This window comes from Bicyclus anynana, chromosome 16 (assembly GCF_947172395.1).
Source record: "Bicyclus anynana chromosome 16, ilBicAnyn1.1, whole genome shotgun sequence".
Classification (NCBI taxonomy): domain Eukaryota; kingdom Metazoa; phylum Arthropoda; class Insecta; order Lepidoptera; family Nymphalidae; genus Bicyclus; species Bicyclus anynana.
In genome coordinates, this window is record NC_069098.1 from 7,432,065 (window position 1) to 7,453,937 (window position 21,873).

General features: G+C 36.1%; 1 protein-coding gene across 2 annotated transcripts in view; it reads left to right on the plus strand.

Moving 5' to 3' along the window:
• The window catches only part of LOC112050759 (semaphorin-2A), a 300,945-nt gene that overhangs the window by 217,004 nt on the left and 62,068 nt on the right, over positions 1–21,873 (plus strand). For both annotated transcript variants that reach the window (XM_052886353.1, XM_024089102.2), the window contains exons 3-6: positions 3,059–3,146; positions 7,602–7,653; positions 7,738–7,800; positions 17,279–17,386. In XM_052886353.1, coding sequence (XP_052742313.1) covers positions 3,059–3,146; positions 7,602–7,653; positions 7,738–7,800; positions 17,279–17,386 — 311 coding nt within the window. The remainder of the gene's footprint in view (positions 1–3,058; positions 3,147–7,601; positions 7,654–7,737; positions 7,801–17,278; positions 17,387–21,873) is intronic.

Sequence of the window (21,873 nt, forward strand, 5' to 3'; positions counted from 1 at the left end):
GCACAAAAGACAGTGACGGCTGGCTTCGTGAAAAATGTATTCCATATACTGCAGGCGACGCGGACGGACAGGATAGGCCGAGAGCTGGCTGACATTTTTGGACGGCTATTTGGCAAACTAAAAACTTCTCCCGTATCTTCTTCTCTCTCTGATGCTTCTATACTACCCTTACACAAAACCGGAGACTTTTCTGGAGAGTTTTCAAAAATATTTTGAGACAATCTGTAACTATTGTATCGTAAATTTTAATATAGAGTAAATCATAAATAAGCCAGACGGATTTTTAACATTTTGCAAGTACAGCAAAATCAAAAACTCGTCGAAATAATCTTTCTTTTTTTAACTATTCAAATTAAAGTTATAAAAATTTCTGATTACCTACTATCCTACTACTCCCCAGCCAGTAGGTAAGTCTTGCGCACCACGAACATAGAGAACGAAACAAAAAAAACCATGATACGCCCATCGAAATACCTCGTGATGAGAATTAAACAAAAATTTCTCATCACGAGGTATAAATGGCGGCAGAATTGTCCAATTCCCATCTCTTTCATCCTAAGCGATATTTCCGCTTTCGTCGCTATGAATTGATATTTGTCTATTTTTCTTTATGACATATTATGTCGTTGGTCGCAGCTTAGGCCTACTTGTTTTCAGTTCTGTAGTAGGGTAACATAAAATAGGTAATAGACAAGTTTTCAGCAATATCAAATACCCACCGAAAACTGTTCGCCAGCTCTCTGACTATTACTGAAACGAAGGACGGGAGTAGGTGAGCAGCGAGCACATTCAAATGTCTTCCGGATGGCTACTCTCGTGCGGGAGGCGAGATGTTTACGTTTTTCTGACATCCATTCAAAGTAACGTTTATTTTACATGGTTTAATACAACACCCGCAATGATGACTGGTTTAGAATTGATATAATGCGAATTTTAATATGTTTACTGTTGTATTGTGCTTACCCTGAACCCCGGAAATACTAAAGAGATTTAACATCGCTTTTTCTACATAACGAATTACTAAACCCTACATCTGAGGTCCTAAGTCCTGGGCACTGCTCGAAGTTGTTCACGGCTCAGTGAATTCATAGAACTCTAAGATGTTAATTTCCTAGCGTGGAGCAACGTATAGGCTTTATTTTATAGAGATCGAACCGCGGACGTAATGAAGACATGTATGTAAATGTTAATTGAATGCAGATACGATACTCTTAGCCCTCATTCGCACGAGAGTTTTTTTAACAGACTGCAAAAAAGTCTGTTCACACGACAGCGTTTTCAAAACACGACGCTATTTTTAGAGCATTATTGCATTTTCAATTTTGGGCGTTGGAAATAGACTATTTAACTTCACTATATTTGAACGCTTTATTAACGTCTTTTAAAAAACCTCTCGTGCGAATAAGGGCTAAACAGTCGTACTGTACCTGAGCTTATGTTAATTAAAATATTGTCACAAGTTTTATTGAGTGAATGTATTTGATTAAAGATCACTAACGTATTAGTAATATTTAAATAATATCAAGTTCCACCTTTTCTTCTTGACGTTTTTATGATTTATTCTATAACTAGCTGATGCCGCGCGGTTTCACCCGCGTGGTTCCCGTTCCCGTAGGAATATGGGGATAATAGCCTATAGCCTTCCTCGATAAATGGGCTATCTAACACTGAAAGAATTTTTCAAATCGGACCAGTAGTTCCTGAGATTAGCGCGTTCAATCAAACAAACAAACAAACAAACCCTTCAGCTTTATAATATTAGTATAGATGTATACAAACATTAAATCAACTATTATGGAAACAATAACATAGAGGTTAAAAAGAAGTTCTGAAATCACGTCTTATCTGGTAGTAAGAAAATTACGTTTGAAACTCATTCGTTTCCTATATCTTTGATTTTCCGTAAATTGGTATTGGCTGTAAAACTACTGGGCGTTCGGTGCGTGACTTCATCCCATACCCTCGTCCCTACGTGTCCTATCCCACCTTAATAATAGATAAGCATGAAATAATTGCTCGGATTTATATGGAAGGCAAAACAGGGTTCGCGTTTTTGAACGGAATAAACCATATTAAAGTATAGTTCGATCAGTATTACAAACGTTTATGATAATACTTTGAAGGGAAACACGCTAATTCTCTATAAAACCACGTGCGTCGCATTTTAACAAAATGTAATCGTACATTTTATACAATTTGATAAAAAATGGTGAAATTAGTGATTTAGAAGCAGGATATAGTTTTTCTATCACGTTCATATTGTAGATTTTAATTATTGATGTTTGAATTCTTTAAAATATATGGTGGTGTAGGAATCCGTCTGAGACGGACGGATACGTCGCTCGATCTCGTGTTGGCTCGTGCCGACGCTAGGTGGCGCAACTTGTTTCCGTAAAGAGTAGGGAGTTAGAGAGGGGTAGCGATCGGGTGGCGGTGCCATTCTAAGGTCTTATTTTGGTTACCGTTTGATTTGTTAATAATGTAGTCCTAACAAATATTGTGAATCATAAAACCCTTGTTCGACATTAGTTTTCTTATTTTTGAAATCCACTTCTGAGTCTGCTGCAAAAGTAGTGAATAATTATATTTTAAAGTGTCCCTTTTTATACTCGTGTACGTGTAGTTATCCGATGCTTCTCTAGGGCATACCTACTCTAACAATTAACTCTAGCGGATTGTCATCTAAAAGAAAGATTGAGATAAATGATTAACGTATTAGTGAAAATAATTGTCACTCTTACGAAGCGAATCTTTTATAATTAAACTTTATATTTTTGATTAGGGACTGTGTTCAATGTTAATATTTTATAATGTAGCGATATTGTTAACACTTTTGTTTAAATAATTCAAAACCAAATCAACCTTTGTTGAAAGGTTCATTCATATTTTAGATTTAGTTTATGTATTTTGAAATTTTGAAAAATTTTGAAAAGTTTTTTTACAGTTTTCTAGGTAGTTTTTATGTTTAAGAATGTAAACAAATCGACTCTAATAGTTATGGGACGTCTAGATTTTTGTACGAAACTCTGAATTCACAGCAATTTTTCATTCTTTTCAGATCATGTGCGGGAATTCTCCTGTGGCACTCTATACTACAGGACCTTCTTTGTGGATTCCAAACGCGACGCTCTCTACGTCGGCGCTATGTAAGTTTTGCATTTCACATTTTATATAAATAACGAGTGACTTTGTGCTGGAATCTTGTGTTTATTTGAATTTGAACGGAGATTTGATCTTCTAATACCTATGTCTCGAAATATCAAATCATCGAAATACGACTAAAAAATTAATACTTGAGTAATGTTTGTAATTTCAACAAATCAAAATCAAATAAAAAATCATTTATTTCAAGTAGGCTCAGTTTACAAGCACTTTTGAAACCACAGTTGACTATTTGTAAAGATTCTACCACCGGTTCGGAAAGCAGGTTCTGCTGAGAAGAAACCGGCAAGAAACTCAACAGTTGCTTTTTTTTTTTAAAGTCATACAGTATTATAATTTACAATTGATGATAACATTACAATTTCTTATAGTTTTACTTTTTGTGTGAAGGTGGAAGATCCAATTGCCTCCAAGCGCTTTTATCTTTAAGAATTAATTTAATACTGAACTTTATGTTAGCGGGGCTTACAGTAAACTGTGCGATGCACGCCATTGACAATCAATTATTCTCACGTTTCTGCAGCACCCACGACTATAATTGATCGTGTATTGGTTGCTGCGTTTATGACGCCTCGCCTTATGAAACGTCTTCGCGATCGTTTGCGCTGCAGAAACGTGAAAATAATTGACCATCAATGACTCACTCGAGATAAAACAAACAGCTGTACTGAGAGGTGGATAATCGCTAGAGATATCTTTAGAAAACTAGTCAGGCTCTATCCGTATATAATATCCTGTCGTGATTGATTTTAAGTTTAATTATTACTTTTTTGATCGCCCAAAAATAAGTAAAATAAGATTCCGGAGGGTGTGGGTTCGAATCCGGTCCGGGGCATGCACCACTAACTTTTCAGTTGTGTGCATTTTAAGAAATTAAATATCATGTATCTCAAACGGTGAAGTAAAACATCGTGAGGAAACCTGCATACCAGAGAATTTCCTTAATTCTCTACGTGTGTGAAGTCTGCCAATCCGCATTGGGCCAGCGTGGTGGACTATTGGCCTAACCCCTCACATTCTAAGAGGAGACTCGAGCTCAGCAGTGAGCCGAATATAGGTTGATAACGCCGACGACGATTGCGTAGGTATAATATTATTACATTTAAATTGACGCAAACTCAATTTATTACAATCCCGAGACTTGACAGGTGTTTAATTTATAGCGAATCCCCCCTTAATTTTTGAGAGGATATTACTTGATTGAGTAATAAAATTCAATAGTTCATATTAGTAGTCGTAGCTTAATTAATGCTCAGCGTCAGAATTATCAATCAATTCTGACGCTGAGCATTATAGTAGTTGAGCATGAAGCTTCGAGTATGATAGTAGAGTTTTTAAACACCCTATGACACCTACCCTCATTCAACACGTGTTACAAAAAACTGAGAAATACAGGAAATAACAAATTAATTAATCTCATGAATGAGTGAACACCGTTATATGCGCCTACGCTGTCACGATTCGGATATTATACACCGTTGAAATTCATTTTACTACCCCCATAGGATACCTTTATTAACGTTTCGCTGCAATGCTTTTTAGAGGCATTAATAACAGTATCCTGTACTCGAAACTTAATTAGAGATCCATATAAACCTAAACAGCTGCTATACTTCAATATAATTTCCATATACAGATGTTTAATTATCTAATAAGTCCCAACTAACACTGATTATGCGTATTTTGACAAATTAAACTAATACTCTGCCATCAAGTTTATCCCTTTTTTTGCTCAACAACAAGCTAGCGCTTGATTTCTGTCTCTTCTGGATAATAGGTAGGGAATCCGAGATGCTAAATTTGCAGTTTCTAAAGCGTCATGGGAATCTATTATATTAATTGTTAGATTAGATGATAGAAAGAATAAACGGTTATGGGAAAAAGAATTACAGACTTTAAAGACAATTTTTATTCCTTACAGAAATCATCAGAAAACATGAGCGATGTTTTCGGATTAATCAGAATCAGTTTATTTCATTTTAAATAAGTAAAAAATAAACCACTCTCATGGCTCGATAACAGAAATATAAGGGGTTTTATTTTGAAACTTTGGAACCCTCCCATTCCATTATGTTACGCTCAAATCGTCAGATTTTCGAAATGCACACCTTTTAGCTATCAACTTACCTACCTTATCTTTAACTGACGTGTTGAGTTGAGTATTTCTGAAGATAGTTTTTTTTTGGTTGCCGTAAACGTACCCGCCTTTATGGGCTCATATTTAGTGGAGGTACTGAACAACGTGCAAGGTAGGTATACTCCCATAAGTTCATCTGCCTCGCTCGAGTAACAGCAAAAATCCCCTCTTCGGCTCCTCTACTATTAATAATATCCTCGACTAGGCCTTCGGCAACATGCTGAAACAGTGAAAAGCTTGACAGTCCGTCTCTACCGGCAGGGCCGAGCCAATTTATCTTCTGATAAATATAAAAATGAATTTAATTTGTTAGTCTCACTAAATCTCAAACCAATTTGAACTCTTTTGTTATGTTTTGTATTGTATGCGAATTGTATTCGACAATTTTAGCTGGCACGAATATAAACCCTATATCAGTTAGTAAAATCTAAATTCTCTATAACAATTAGTAAAGTAAAATATAAATTCGCTCGAGAAATGGTCAACCAGCTCTAGCTTTAGATCTAGCCTTGTTAAATAATTATCGATTCTGTTTCTAAAACCGCTAACGCTTAGAAAATTAATAATGTATGGAAACGACATTTATTATCTTCGATATGTCCCGTGATCAACCTATCAAACAGTTTTTTTTATTCTTTACAAGTTAGCCCTTGAGTACATAATAGAGTAATCTTACCCTTTCGGTTTCTACACGACATCGTATCGGAACGCTAAATCGCTTGACAGTACTTCTTTGCCGGTAGGGTGGTAACTAGCCACGGCCGACGTTCCCATCAGTCAGACCTGGACCAATTAATAAAACCTCAATCGACCCAGCCGAGAATCGAACCTCGGTCCTCCGTCATGTAAATGCACCGCGCATACCACTGCGCCACGGACGCGGAGAATTGGTTATTCCCATACATTTTTTTTTTATTTTCGTAGCGTTAGCTATTGCAGAAGTAGTAACATTACTAGAGCAACTGATCTGAGAATCGAAAAGAGGACCAGAGTTGAACTACATTAACTGTGCCATGGAGGTCATGCTAATTTTACAGACCCTATTTACTACAGAGGCCGTAATTATAGGGTCAATAGTGCGTGTCACGGAACATCCTTCCCAAGATAAATTGTAACATTATCGGCCATAAAGCTATTTGATTGCGTTTTCAACCTTGTAACTTAGTATGGGGATCGACATTTTCGGCAATAACCTAATCTGTTGTTGATGATAACGACTCTGTAACTAATTTTGTCTTTTATTGGAGGTAATAAATACAGTCTTTCATAAATTCTATACCTTTAATACAAGTAGCTTTGTCGATTATTTGATCAGAAATCGTATTATATTAAAATAATAATTTGACTCGTTATGTACAATTTTTAAGCGTTAGCTTTTAGCGTTGTCTATTCTGTTTTTTTAAGCAACGTAATCTTTATAGAAACACATCCTACATTAACTGGCCTGCGTCGGTCATCCTCATGCTTACAAATTCTAAGCCCTCATACACACGACAGTTTTTTAATGGATGTTAAAAAAGCGTTCAAATATAGTATGAAGTTAAATGAAGTTCTATTACCAACACCCAAAATTGGAAATGCAACACTGCTCGAAAAAAAAGCGTCGTATTTTAAAAACGCTGCCGGGTGAACATATGCTTGGGAATGCATGTGTTTGAACACTTTTTTTACGTCCGTTAAAAAAGTTCTCGTGCGAATGAGGGCTAAGTCTCTTACTTCCTCATTTGAGCAGTATAACAAAACTATTCTGCCACTCAGGCTATTCCTGAAACATAAGAGAAATAATAAATATACATCCTACTATCTTACTAATATTATAAACGCGAAAGTTTGTATGTATGTTTGGATGTACGTTTGGATGTACGTTTGGATGTTTAGATGTTTGTTACTCTATAACGCCGCTATTACTGAAGCAATTTAGCTGAAATTTGGAATGGTAATAGATTTTACTCTGGATTAACACATAGGCTACTTTTTATCCCGAAAAAATCCATGGTTTCCGGAAATTTGCGAAAACTGATGATTTTGATGATATGAATGTTTGTTACTCTATCATCCCTCGACTATTGAAACGAATTAGCTGAAATTTGATATTAAATTATATTATAGCCTGGATTAACACATAGGTTACTTTTTATCCTAGAAAAATCCACGGTTCCCGAGGAATTTGTGAAAAACTAAATTCCACACGGACGAAGTCACGGGCGTCCGCTAGTCGACATTATCCTGATTTCTTTGTATTTATTAATGTATATTTATTCTATAAATGAATAATACACTAACGAGAAATATTTCTTTTCAGGGATCGCCTATATCGATTAAATATGAACAACATAAGCGCGTCTCACTGTGATGTAAGTTTAATCATTATTTATATCATATAACTAGTTAAAGGTTTAGAAAGAAAATGAAATCAATATTGTTATACTTGTTCGCAGAGAGACTCAATCAATTTGGAGCCAAGCAACGTAGCACAATGTGTCTCCAAAGGAAAATCAGAAGTAAGTAATGGCATATAGCTTATAGATAGAATAATATTTTTGTGGTATCAAGTTGAATTGCACTTGGGCTGAATTGCGGGTTTCCAAACGTCTTTGTTAGTGATATCACTGGGATATTCCGATTCTAAGACTGGAGATAAAGCTGTTAACTCCATAATAAACTGATCCCACTGCAAGAGAATGTTCCATTATTGCCTCATTAAATCAATTGAAACTCCTTTGTTCTCCACTAAATTGCACACAACTAGCACTATTTCCATCAAGGGTTAATCCCATTTTTAACCGTGAGCGGCGGGCGGCGAGCATATTTCATAGCGGGGAGCTTAAAGCTACGTTCTCCTCGCTATATTAAGGCCGTTAATTTTGATTTACAATCGCGGCGTAAAAGCAATATTTGTTTTATTTCTCGGTTACACCCCGTCTCCAAAGATCGGGTGATTGTGGAAGTTAGGCCGAGTTTACACGGCCCGATTTTATCGTGCGACTAATGGTGCGTGCATATCGGGTTTGCGGACGCCGACAATTCGGTTTATGGATTCGGTGAATGAGATATTGGGTTTGTTTGGATTCACTATCATTTAAGGCCCATAACTGTGTGTGGTTGTCTATGAAGCTATTAAAAATATTATATTTTAGAGTGTTAACAATATTTTTATTTATAGATATGGTATTAATCTTGTAATTCTTACTCTTAACTTCAACTAAACATTATTATTAATATGCTTTCGTAGTACCTATAGATGATTCAATTGTTTTTTTTTTTTGGGATTAATGATTATTTAGACAGCATATAATAAAAAAATCGCTAGAATTAATTAGTAATACTAAATCGTAAATTGCTTTTTACTTATTTCTTACTATTAAATAAATTTTCAACAGAAATTTCAAATGATCTTCAAGTCTGTGGTCTGGAGTGTTTGAAGTGCAATTTAGACGATGTTCTTAGCGATTTTTGTCGAGCAATCATTTGTTCGGTGTCTGGCTGTAAATCTCACTGGTGTAAAGTCAGCTTAACGGCACTACACGATTCACTAATTCGATAATGTCTTGGACGTGAGCGATTTCTACGCTCGAGTGGTTTCTTCTATTTTGGGGTCCTGCTGAGCGTTTGTAATTGATATAACTTGTGTTTTATAGCGAGCAGGCAATTTTATAGGACCTGCTATATAATGTACGGGAGCACCGAACGCAGTTTTATGTTATTTTGATACCTACGTACTAAATTCTTGAAAGATTAATGTCAGATTTCACCACCTTTTGATAAGTTTCGAATAGTAACCATAAATTTTAGGACTTTCTTACTTTAAGTCAACTAACAAAGTCAAAACTTATCAATAAGCTATAACGTAAATTATAATGCCCTAACAATACTAATATTGTAAAGCTGAAGAGTTTGTTTGTTTCATTGTTTGGTTAATCGTGCAAATCTCAGGAACTACTGGTCCGATTTGAAAAATTCTTTCAGTGTTAGATAATAGCGTATTTATTGAGGAAGGTTATATATTATCCCCGTATTCCTACGGGAACGGGAACCACAGCGGTGAAACCTCGCGGCTTTAGCTATTGCATTATAATTTGCGTTAGTAGCCTTAATAAGGCAATATCGTTTCAAATAACTATAAATATAAAACAATGTTTTATATTACTATTATTATATTATACTGAATGGCATCTTTAATTCTTAGGAAATTAAAATAAAGACATCAATTAATCGTGATTAACTCTTGAATGCACAAATATTCTTAAATTAATTTTAAATACTTGTATCGGCATTATACTTACCTTTTCATAAAAGAATGTAATATAACTTCGTTTCGTGACAACCAAGAAAATTCGTAAAATAAGTTAAGCGGAAAACTGGCAAAAGTGTTTCAAAGAACCGAATATTGAAGGAACAAATAAGCCACGCAAGTAAAAGGAACTCCGGCAATAGTGCGGAAAGTAAGGCAATAGACCACATGCTACCCCCAACTCTTGCTACGAAGAAGAAAAGTAAATTTGTTTTATTAGTATTAAAGAGGGCTATAAAAAAGAAATATCCCCGAGTCTATCACCCCGACCGCGGGAGGAATGAGTACTCGAAGGCTATAATCAAAGTTTCTCGCTGTAGACGAGTTTTTTCTTTCTCTAAACACGATGTCGTAACACGGAAAAGGCTGGGAAAACGCCGACGGTGAAATTTTTAAAGGCGGCCACAGGGTCTTGCTTTCAGACCTTTTAAGTTCATCGCACTCTTTCTTCGGCTCGTTCCAGAAAAATAGCAGGATTTTTTCATTTTCAGATTAAAAATGTTGTCATCTTAAAATATTACCGACTAAAATTTAGTTTTTTTTTTTCAATTAAAAATGTCTGTCAGGGTCACCCATATAATAATATTTTCATGGATTTATTATCAATACAACTTGTCGTGTTTTGTGGGTCATTTTGACGGCCTTCGTGGCGCAGTGGTATGCGCGGTGGAATTACAAGACGGAGGTCCTGGGTTCGATCCCCGGCTGGACCGGTTGAGGTTTCTTAATTGGTCCAGGTCTGGCTGATGGGTGGCTTCGGCCGTGGCTAGTTACCGCCCTACCGGCAAAGACGTACCGCCAAGCGATTAAGCGTTCCGGTACGATGCCGTGTAGAAACCGAAAGGAGTGTGGGCTTTCATCCTTCTCCTGACAAATTAGCCCGCTTCCATATTAGATTGCATCATCACTTACCATCAGGTGAGATTGTAGTCAAGGACTAACTAGTAAAGAATAAAAAAAGTCATCAAGTGATCATGTCAAAAGTCATCAAGTCATCGCCTCATATTATGTAAAATTACAGTGGTGGAAAGATGTAACTATAGAAAAGGTACATAATAATTATAGACAAATACACAATAGTTACTTTAGTGAATGGAAACTTTTAAACCTAATAGCAGTTAGCAATGCAAATCAGAGATTCGCGTATCACTACCGAAGAGGTACTTTTAAAAAAAAATAAGTACAGTCCCGCGCGGAAAGCCATTTGTTAAAAAAAACGCGGGGGAAAAGTAAAGCCGGCCGTAAATCTACTTACGTACAAAGTGGCGAATAATTAACGAAATGGACCAATCGAAAGCATTAGTTCCGGGCGAAGTTATGCGAGAGCCCAGCTAAGTGCCGTTAAAAGAAACTTAGACGTGAGCCTGATTGTTCTCCTGCTTAATTCTGATTGTTTCCGAGCAAAACACTTCTGTTCACGTCAGTACAACGGCTAAAACGTTCCAAGTGTATTAATCCTATAATTACTTTAGAACAATCTCTACCGAAGTTACCTCTGTGTGCCGCAAGTTTTTACGAGAAAACAAAGAAGTTTTCCTAATTGTTTATTTTCACGCGCCTATTGTATGGAACGAGTAAAGGGAAAATTCGGTTAAGCCTTCGAACACCACAAAAATATTTCATTAGTAAAAAACTGTATTTTCATTACAGTTTACTACTACAATTTATTTATGATAGAAGAATAGATAAAAATAGTTTTACCTATTCATTACTTTCAATATTTTCAAAACATTTATACAATATTTTTATTTCCCCTCTAACCGAGTGAAAATCTAGGGCATACGTATTATTTTAGCCCTCGGTACTCTTAGCCCAAAAGGTATCAAATCCTCTCCATCCATCTCAAATGAACGCGAATCTATAACTTACTAGCGGACCCGGTCAAGCTTCGCTTTGACTTATGTGCAATTCTTCCCTATCCCTACCCCTACCCGACACCTATCCCCTGCCCTACACTACTCCTACCCTACCCCTACCTACTTATAAGATCTATAATTGACTCGTTTGTATGGGAAATAGAAAAGGATTGTTATTATGGTTTTCTCGGCAATTATTGTAATTTTTGTCACCTTTTAAACCTTCCCTATACCTCTACGAACATTTCAATACGAAGATAAGATAAATCCGTTTAACTGTTCTCGAGTTTTACCGAGACTTACGAACAGCAATTCATTTATATACATATATATATACCTATATAGATTAGTATGTTAAGTTAAAACTTTCTCTGCGGCACTGAGTTTTCTGTACTTTCCTCTGGTGCGGTACAAGGTTATCTTAAGTCATACTAAAACTGTATGTAGTTCAGTACGAGGTCGATCGACCTCGTAACTCTTGAACACGCTAGACGTACAAGGTCAATTGACCTCGTGCCCCAGCTTGTTAACACGAAAATTTTATCCAAAATTTACACTGGTTTTCCACCAGTAGGCGTACGTACAATACCTCTCAGTTACGGTGTGAATATGTGGAATAAACAAGTGGCACACATTTACTCATAATATATTAATTACTTCACCAAGCCTAATGGAAGTTGGCTATAAAGCTAACGCGAAACATATTATGCCGTAATACGCCATCTATTCTTAATTTGCTCCGTATATAGCAATGGTTCACAAAATAGAATGCTCGCATATTCACTGTCTTATAATTCCATGGAGTTGCAAACTCGAAAAAAGATGACGTCATGCGTCGTTCCCTCGCTGTAGGGTTGCCAACTTTTTATACAGAAAATAAAGTTCTCTGGTCTATGAAGATTATCAAACAGTATTTTAGAAAAATATTTTCTTTTGAAAAATGCAACCAGACAATCGTGACAATGTCATATTTTCTTATGACATTGTCACGTTCAACTATCGTCAGTAAACCGACTTTAAAGACAACCAATTTTTTTATCTTGGATAGTCTTGCGCTTGACAACAATCACGACTGATGGAAAGCAATGATGAGGTCTAAGATGAAGCGCTCTTGCCTAGAAGATGCTGATTCACTATTGCCTTGAAGGTGCACAAATTGTTGTACGAGATAAGGAATAAAGAGCTTATTTTGCGCAGAAGTGTGCTCGGTGGATTTCCAAGACGGAGGTCCTGGGTTTGATCCCCGGCTGGGCCGATTGAGGTTTTCTTAATTGGTCCAGGTCTGGCCGTGGCTAATTACCACCCTACCGACAAAGACGTGTACCGCAAAGCGATTTAGCGTTCCGGTACCATGTCGTGTAGAAGCCGAAAACAAGTTAGCCCGCTTCTATCTTAGACTGCATCATCACTTACCATCAGGTGAGATTGTAGTCAAGGGCTAACTTGTAAATAAAAAAGTCAGTATTTTGTAAATTTTAAACTCTGACGTAAGCTCACAATGGCGGACGCTTTCACTGTGACGTGGGGAAAATTAGTTTCAATCCGCCGCCCGGCCGCAATCGACGGACAACTATCGCACAATAGCTCTCCGAAATGTAATGAATTAATATTTCAGACTTTGTTTATACTCACAAACCCTGCCTCAAATGCTTTGCGATATAAAAGTTTTAAAAAATTTCGCAAAGATTTATTCTAATTTTGAGATTTTGCCCGAGTTCACATGTTACTTAAACGTCATGTCAATGTCGACGAAACTAAACGATTTATGTAATATCTATTATCTATTTATTTATATATATAAAAATGAATTGCTGTTCGTTAGTCTTGCTAAAACTTGAGAACGGCTAAACGAATTTATCTTATCTTGGTCTTCAAATGTTCGTGGAGGTATAGGGAAGGTTTAAAAGGTGAGAAAAATTAGAATAATTGCCGGGAAAACCATAAAAACAACCCTTTTCTATTTCCCATACAAACGTTTAAGAGTCAAGGGGTAGGGTGTGGTGGGGGTAGATTAGTGTAGAGTAGGGATAGGGAAGAAGTGCACATAAGTCAAAGCGAAGCTTGACCGGGTCCACTAGTATGTATATAAATATTTTAGTTTCGTCGGTTAAAAAAAATTATGTGGCAGGTTTTTGTATTACGTCATTTCAAAATCCGACAGAATATCCACACAATAGTTGACTGGAGGGCATTCGTTGTGACATAGAGAAAATTAGTTTCAATATTTCGTCTCACCGCAACCACGCGCTCTACCGTCAGACGCTAAATCTATTGGTTTTGAAAATACAATGGAACTAGTAACCGAACACTATCACGAATAGTCTATTATGTGACAGTATAAATAGATTTAGATTCATTGTATTCAAACTATTAAATATAGCAGAGAGGTAGAATCAGTGTCTACATTCCGCATCACTTGTTCGCACTGATTGTCGAAAATTGGGAAAAAAAGCGGTTACAAAAACCATTAAAGGACACTAAAAACTGTTTATTTTGGCTGTTTCTTTGGCTGATTGTTCGCACTTATCTACTTAACGGGTTTTTATTCAGTTTTCACATGAAATTAAATCAAATTCTACAAGCAACATCAAGATCACACAAAGTTGTGGATCTTTGCTAGCGCTACAATGAAATGGCGAAATTAATATGCTGTAGTAGATTTTTTTAATATCTGCATGGAGCAGTACTGTACAGTGTGTACCAGACTGTCAGCAAACAGGAAGTGGCAAATGATTATGAGACGTGCCATCTACCCCCAATGTTATGATCACAATCACTCTGTAATGCGTGATACGACAAAGTAATGGGCGAATGACTTTAAGGCAGAGCATCTACATCAAAGTGATGATCATCACTCTGTTATGAGTGATACGGCAAAGTAATGGGCGAATGACTGTAAGGCTGGGCGCCAAAGTGATGATCACAACCACTCTGTTAAGAGTGATACGACAATGTAATGGACGAATCACTGTAAGGCTGGGCATCTACACCAAAGTGATGATCACAACCACTCTGTTAACAGTGATACGACAAAGTAATGGGCGAATGACTGTAATTCTAGGCACCAAAATGATGATCACAACCACTCTGTTAAGAGTGATACGACAAAGTAATGGGCGGATGACTGTAAAGCGAGGCACCTACACTAAAGTGATGATCACAACCACTCTGTTAAGAGTGATGAGTGCCTTCTGTTAAGATGAAGCGCTGACTATAGCAAATCAATCATGGGATAAACTTAATTGTCAAATATGTCAAGAAAAATGATACGACAAAGTAATGTGATGAGCACAAACAACAATGTCAAGAGTGAAAAGACAAAGGTTTTTTTTAATAAACTTCAGATAACAGAATACCAAATGAAGGTCGTACACAAAACATACGTTGTACAAAATCGTTTCCCAACAAAGTTTAAATTGGTATAATATGTCATGAAACAGAAACACAATTTGCGAATTGTTAGTTGTCCCGTTATACTTTCGAGAGTTGCACAGTAGTATTGTGATGGCGAGCGGTTGCGGTCCGTCGGCAGATTGAAACTAATTTTCTCTACGTCACAACGGGACCCGTCCCGCAAACTATTGCGGTACTGTTTTGATAGATTTTGAATTTCACGAAACAAAGTGCGGGCAGCGAATATCAGAAACGGTTGTAGCTAACAGATCGTTGTATTATGAATTTGTTATACAAAAATGTGTGTAATAGTACAAAACCAGCGTGACCTATATTTGGACTGATTGCCTTTTATTATTTAATACATTTACAATACATTTTGCAATACATTTTGTTGACAAATTAATTTGATAAAAAAGCTTGGTATTTTTAGCAGACTCAAAAGTGATTACAAAAAAAAGAAAACTAATGTCGAACAAAGGTTATGATTCACAACATTTGTCAGGACAACTTAATTAACAAATCAAACTGTAACCAAAATAAGACCCTAGAATGGCAGATAATTCACGCACCTTGAGTGAAGACACGCACTTGTGAACGTTGTGTGTAGGGTTAAAGGTACCTTTGACTGTTAACAAACACTCCCCTTTTCCACTTAAGTCACTATCCCAAGTAACCCATAAAGAATTACACAACAAGGAATGTGGACGACTCGAACGCCACGAGCACACTGAACTTAAGCCGTCCGTACGACGGGTGCCTTATATCGCAAGTCGTTGCAACGCGGCGATAACAGTATTGAACTACACTATACGATTGTGTGCTAAGCTAAATATTGTAGATGGATAAGTTTGTTAAATGGTGGTACACAATTAAATCTTTTTAAGAAAAATATTTAACTAATTTCAAAATTACAAAAATAAACTAAAAAGCGAAAAATAACATCGTATGTGCTACCTTCTTATCACTTTCAAGGCGGTGCCAACAAAGTGATGCATCAACTAAAGCCGAAACATACAAAAGGCCCAACCCATGTCCAAAAAGTGACAAAAATTAAGAGTATGTACATCACTTGATATTATGATGATGATGATGATGATGATATAGTAACTAGTAGGTAACATTGGCTTCGATTCGGAGGGCGTAGGTCAAATCCGGTCCGGGGCATGCACCCCCAACTTTTCAGTTATATGTGCATTTTAAGAAACTAAATATCACGTGTCTCAAACGGTGAAGGAAAACATCGTGAGGAAACCTAACATACCTGAGAGTTTTCTTAATTTTCTAGGTGTGTGAATTCTGCCAATCTGATTGTCCCAGCATGGTGGACTATTAGCCAAAGCATTCTCATTCTGAGAGGAGACTCGTACTCAACAGTGAGCCGAATGTGGGTTTATAAAGAATGAAATGATAATAACTTGTAGATATTCTTTATTTGAGAATTTGGAAAACGAAATAAACAATTAACAAATAAATATTTAACAGAAATAAACGCCATAATAATTTGATGTTTTATCATTATTTATTGCAAAACCTAATAAACACGAGCAATCGTTCATTTCGGCTGCATTTTATACACTAAAAGAGGTCATCACATATTCCTGTCGTACAGAATATTAATGTCCTGTTCAATATTTATGTTGGCAGTGAATTTACATAATCACAGCGGAGCTCACCATACTTTCGTACGTATTATTACGGTGAAATTTTCGATGCACCCAATATGTATTCCTTCATTGCAGTTCATTTATTTATCGTATCGGCTAACCAATTATCCGTATTGCGCCAATTTTGATTGAAACGCAAGAGAATGAGTGAATTAAATGTGGTAATTAACCTCGATCCTGATTTATACAATGATGCTTCAACTGCACTTCAGACTAATGGATTACGGTTTAGTTAACGGAAACGGTGCTAAGCGCGCTCTTAGTCGAAATATACATTAAATTATTGAATGCCCCAACTGTTGGTAACATTTCAGTACTTATTTCCATCATAATTCTTATGTTGTTAGATTCTAATGATATCTTAGTCGACAAAATTGTGATAAAGCATGTGTGGAACACATAGTTCGAAGAGACGATGGACGTTGGGGTCCAAGGTGTTGAAATAGCGACCCCGCACTAGAAAGCGCAGTGCTGGTCGACCCTCCACCAGGTGGTACATATGATAACATCAAGCCAGTCGCAGGGATTAGCTGGATGCAGGCGGTTTAGGATCGTGATGTTTGGAAGTCCCTACAAAAGGCCTATGTCCTTTGAACGTCGATCGGCTGATATGATGATGATGATGATGATGATGATGATGATGATGTGTAAAATACAGTTCAGCAGTGAACCGAATATAGGTTGATAATGATGATAGCAAATAATAAAAAAATAGAAAATAAAATTATAAGTTTTCTCTGTTTCTAAATCGTAATTGTAATATTTGTTACAGCATTTCGACTGCAGAAACCACGTCAGAGTGATCCAGCCAATGGGCGACGGATCGAGACTTTACGTGTGCGGAACCAACGCGCACAGCCCCAAGGATTGGGTGCTATATGTAAGTATTTACACTACTTACTAACAAGAACATTCTATTGCATTAAAATGGAGTTGTTTGAATAGAACTTACCAGGGAACATACTAACTTACAACTGCAGCTACTCAGCGATTGTTCATTCATCCATTATATCAATGACAATCATTGTGGGCAACTATACACTTCAGAGGGCCTAGTAGCAGTTTGATACTGTTACTGTCACGTAACGTAAATGCAAATTTCTAAGGAATTGAAACAGCGCCATCTAGTGGCACTACTGCACAACTGTTTGAATTCCATATAAATTTGCTTTTACGTCAACGTGATAGTAACAGTATGAAAATATTGAAAACTCCCACTAGGCACACTGTTTATAGACTGTCATTGATATAAGTAATTTATGTGAACACGTTAAAAGTTCATGTTAATAAGCATAAGGGAATCGTATTAAGCGATATGAAAAAGGTAGCGTTTTGTTATAGGTATAGTTACATAGGTATACAACAAATTAGTAGTAAAGCTTTAAAGATGGTGGTTAAATTTGAACTCATTACGATAATAACTACATTTATCTTACCATGGTACGGATTGTTTTGTGTTAGAACAGAAAAAAACGCTACAAAATCATACACCGCAAAACAGAATCTATTTTGAGGCCATATCTCATGTATGCTCCCAGTTGGCACCAAAACTCCCTTAATTGAATGTACACTACACAAGCATTAACTCAAGACCGTATCCGAGCGAGGCTATCTTGGCACAACAGCATAACGGGGGGCTATTATTGTCTTTAGAACCACTTCAAGTTATCCCAACACGAGCTTTGGAAACGCGCCAACGATGCAACAGTTCTTAAGAATCCGCACATGTGTTCCATAAATGGAAAGAAAGGGGAAATATGCAGATATTTTCCTTTTATAGTTCATTTTCAACTGCGGCTTTTAACAAGGGCCCCCTTTATAGCACCGTTCGTCGTGCGATGCATCGTGGCAGGTAGCTTCGCCGGCAACCACGACGAATTTCACGGGCGCTGATTCCAAATGACGCTGTAAGATGGGAGATTTTTCCTCCACGTCGAAGTTTCTAACCGAACGGCTCCGTAAAGCCGGAATCCAATGACAATTTTACGCGGGAACGTCTCTCTGGCGTAAACATTTTGGAAAGGATATTTCCATGCCATATAATTTATTATTAAACAGTTTTTCATATAAATTATACGTTTTAAATACAAGTTTGCCCGTGGTTCAAATCTCGGGACCTAAATTAGAATCGTTTTCTAAAGTTCGATTGTACGGTTGGCTTACATATCATTGGCGACGTAGTAATTACCATGCCTTCAAAATGATATCGAAAAAATTCCATATGACCTTCCAAATTAAACCAGATTGACCCAACGAACTTACCCTAATTTGTCTGGGAAAAACCTGATACCAACGTTTGTTTAATTTTTAAAATGAATTATCTGAAAGGTATGGTATAATTTGAGTGATCTAAAATTATCAAAGAATTCATATATTTTACGTTATCTATTAATTCATTCAACTGGAGTATCGTATTACGGAAAAAAATGTTTTTTTTTGTAATTTATTCAATAATTCCTTAATCTATTCTCTCGCCAAACTGAACAAGCAGTTTGTTAGCGAGTCGGTGCTCATTTTTCTAATTACTACTTAAACTAATTGCTCAATCTACTTATAATTCTAATAACTTATAAATCTAAATAATAATATATTTAACACTAAGAAAGACAAAAACATTTACAACGGAAGCTAATTTATAAGGAAATTATGCTACTTATGCATGTGCATCTGTCAGTCAGTGATGGTGTCCCCGAGGAAAACAATTAAATCAACAAAAAAATAATAATTTACGAGACCGCTCTTGACCACTCCCAGCGTGTCAGTAACTGCGTTTTTTTTTGTGAAATTATTTTTTTTAAAGTCATAAAAAATCTCTCCACAATAGGTATCGAGAGCAGGCCGCAATAAATTTTCCGTGCTCTGTTCACCTCTCACTTTCCCTGCTCTTGACTTTCATATAATTTTATGATGTATCGACGGTCGTTTTGACCCTTCACACGTTTTATCGCGTATCAGGCCGAATGTATGGCGGGTTTTATGATCGTTTTGCAAATTTTCGTTTTAAAATATGAATACGATAAAGGTATTATCGGGCGTAAGAGTGCATCCTCTTTGACTCGGCAGTTCGGCACCCTTTGCGGTAGACTCAGTTGCGAGTAAATGGCTTGTATAATGGTGCAAATAACCCTTCTCGTTTGATTCGAGTACGTAAAAATAATACTATAATGTATGTGTGTGTCGTTGTCGATGTAATTCCAGTTACAAATTTTAGTACATGTTCCCCGATTGATGGTTCCCCGAGCAAAGTATTATAGGTTATTTACTATTCTAATTCTTTGCTGAATAATTAAGAATTACTCAATGCAAATATGAAATAAACTAAGATAATTATGTACACCTATCTAACGTTTCTGCTTACTGTTTTACTTTACTTTTCTTTTTTGTAATGTATTTCTTTTTGTAATGTAGTCCTAGTCCAACGGAAACCATAAGAATATTCTACCAGGTCTTCACGATACAGATCAATCTAGTGTGGAGACTAAGGCAAGGTGATGCTTAATTTGGGAAGATGAACAACACGTGAAATATCTTCATGGGTTGTGTGAAAAATTATACATTAAAAACACAAAATACATAACTAAAATTATTAGGTAGGTTCCCTTTTAATAGTAAGTTTTCCTTTCTATTGGTAAAAGAATTTTCAAAACCGGTTCAGAGATTACCACTACATTTTACCTACAGAGATTACTTTACCTTTTTATAATACTAATACAATGTCTAGATTTTGATTTTCACATGTAGAATAAGCAGTGAAATATGCTATGGATGCGTTAGTTTTATTGCGAAATATAGTATAGAATGACAATGGCATTAATAATTTTGACATTTATATAAATTGACTAGCTGATGCCGCACGGTTTCACCCGCGTGCTTCCCGTTTCCGTAGGAATACAGGGATAATATATAGCCTATAGCCTTCAATAAATGAGCTATCTATCGCTGAAAGAATTTTTCAAATCGGACCTGTAGTTCCAGAGATTAGCGCGTTCAATCAAATAAACAAACAAACTTTTCAGCTTTATAATATTAGTATAGATTAGTATAGATTATGACGTTTTCCTTTGAAGAGAATACGTGGACCAATCGCATCCCACGTAACGTTTCGTTGCGCCAACATTGAACGTAAAAATGTGTTCAAAAAACACAATGATAACCTATTACAATTATGGGCGTCCGCTAATAATATGAAATAATAACAAAACTTACTGCTACACAAATGACAGCAAATTCGTCTAAAACGATAAATCCTATTAAAAGTCGCAAACCCAAAGCGGGAGGGAACGTTGAAAATTGAAAATATATTAGGTTTTGCGGCAAGGAGTCATTGAATGCGAATGTTGATGCTCGCCCGCCTTTTGTACGAAGCGGGCTGGCAGCGAAGATAGTCCTCACAGACCCCTCTGTTTTAATTAATCTTCTTTTTTTTCAAAAGATTAAGAAATTATTTTTAATTAAGTCTAAGCTGTGTTTTTTGCTTTTCAAATTGAAACTATCTTTTTTTAAATTGTCCAGACTGAACGCCTAAAAACCGTAAAAAGTTGAGAATTAAGTCTAGCGTTTGTCTTAGCATCCCATGCTTTCTTTCTAAAAAGCCGTGTTTATTTTTAAACTTCTCTGTTTTTCCTCTTTTGAAATATTAATATTTTTAATTAAAGAAACAAATTACATTAATTCTATACAACACACAGCACAGAGATATTATAAATGTACAGTTCGTTTCATGTACGATGGGACATTTTTACCTTAAATTTTGCCGCGATTCGCGATAATAGTTGTCACTGTACCCATGCTATCTGAAAAACACTTTAGGTAACTCTGTTACGTTTACACATTGAACAAATTATGATTTGAAAAACCTTTTCAATTTTGGTAACTTGAACAAAAATCACAAAGATTCAAAAATTAAGGAAAAAAATTGTTTTTGTTATGTTAATAATTCTTCATATATTTCTCAATTTTCGAAAATCATATCAATTTAAAGACACTCCATTTCTGTTTTATTAGAGTACTGATAAAGTACAATTCTATAACTAAATTTAATTTAATATTTAATAAAATTAATATTTAAAAATCTCGTGCCACGGTGTCGAACACCTCCGAAACATGTCGACCGATTTGAATCAACTAAGTCTATTATTAACTTATAACTTCTGTTGTTATAAGTGTATAGTTTAAGTAACCCAGTGCACAACAGACATACGAGTAAATAGTCAAAAACTTAAGCTCTCATTCATCATCACTCGATTTAAAGTAAATTATACGAAACGTGCCAGTAATGTGCATTACGTGCGCGAAATTTAATTTAAATTTCAATATTACAGACGCTTTTGTATATGATGTATCTAATTTATTACGATATGACATATT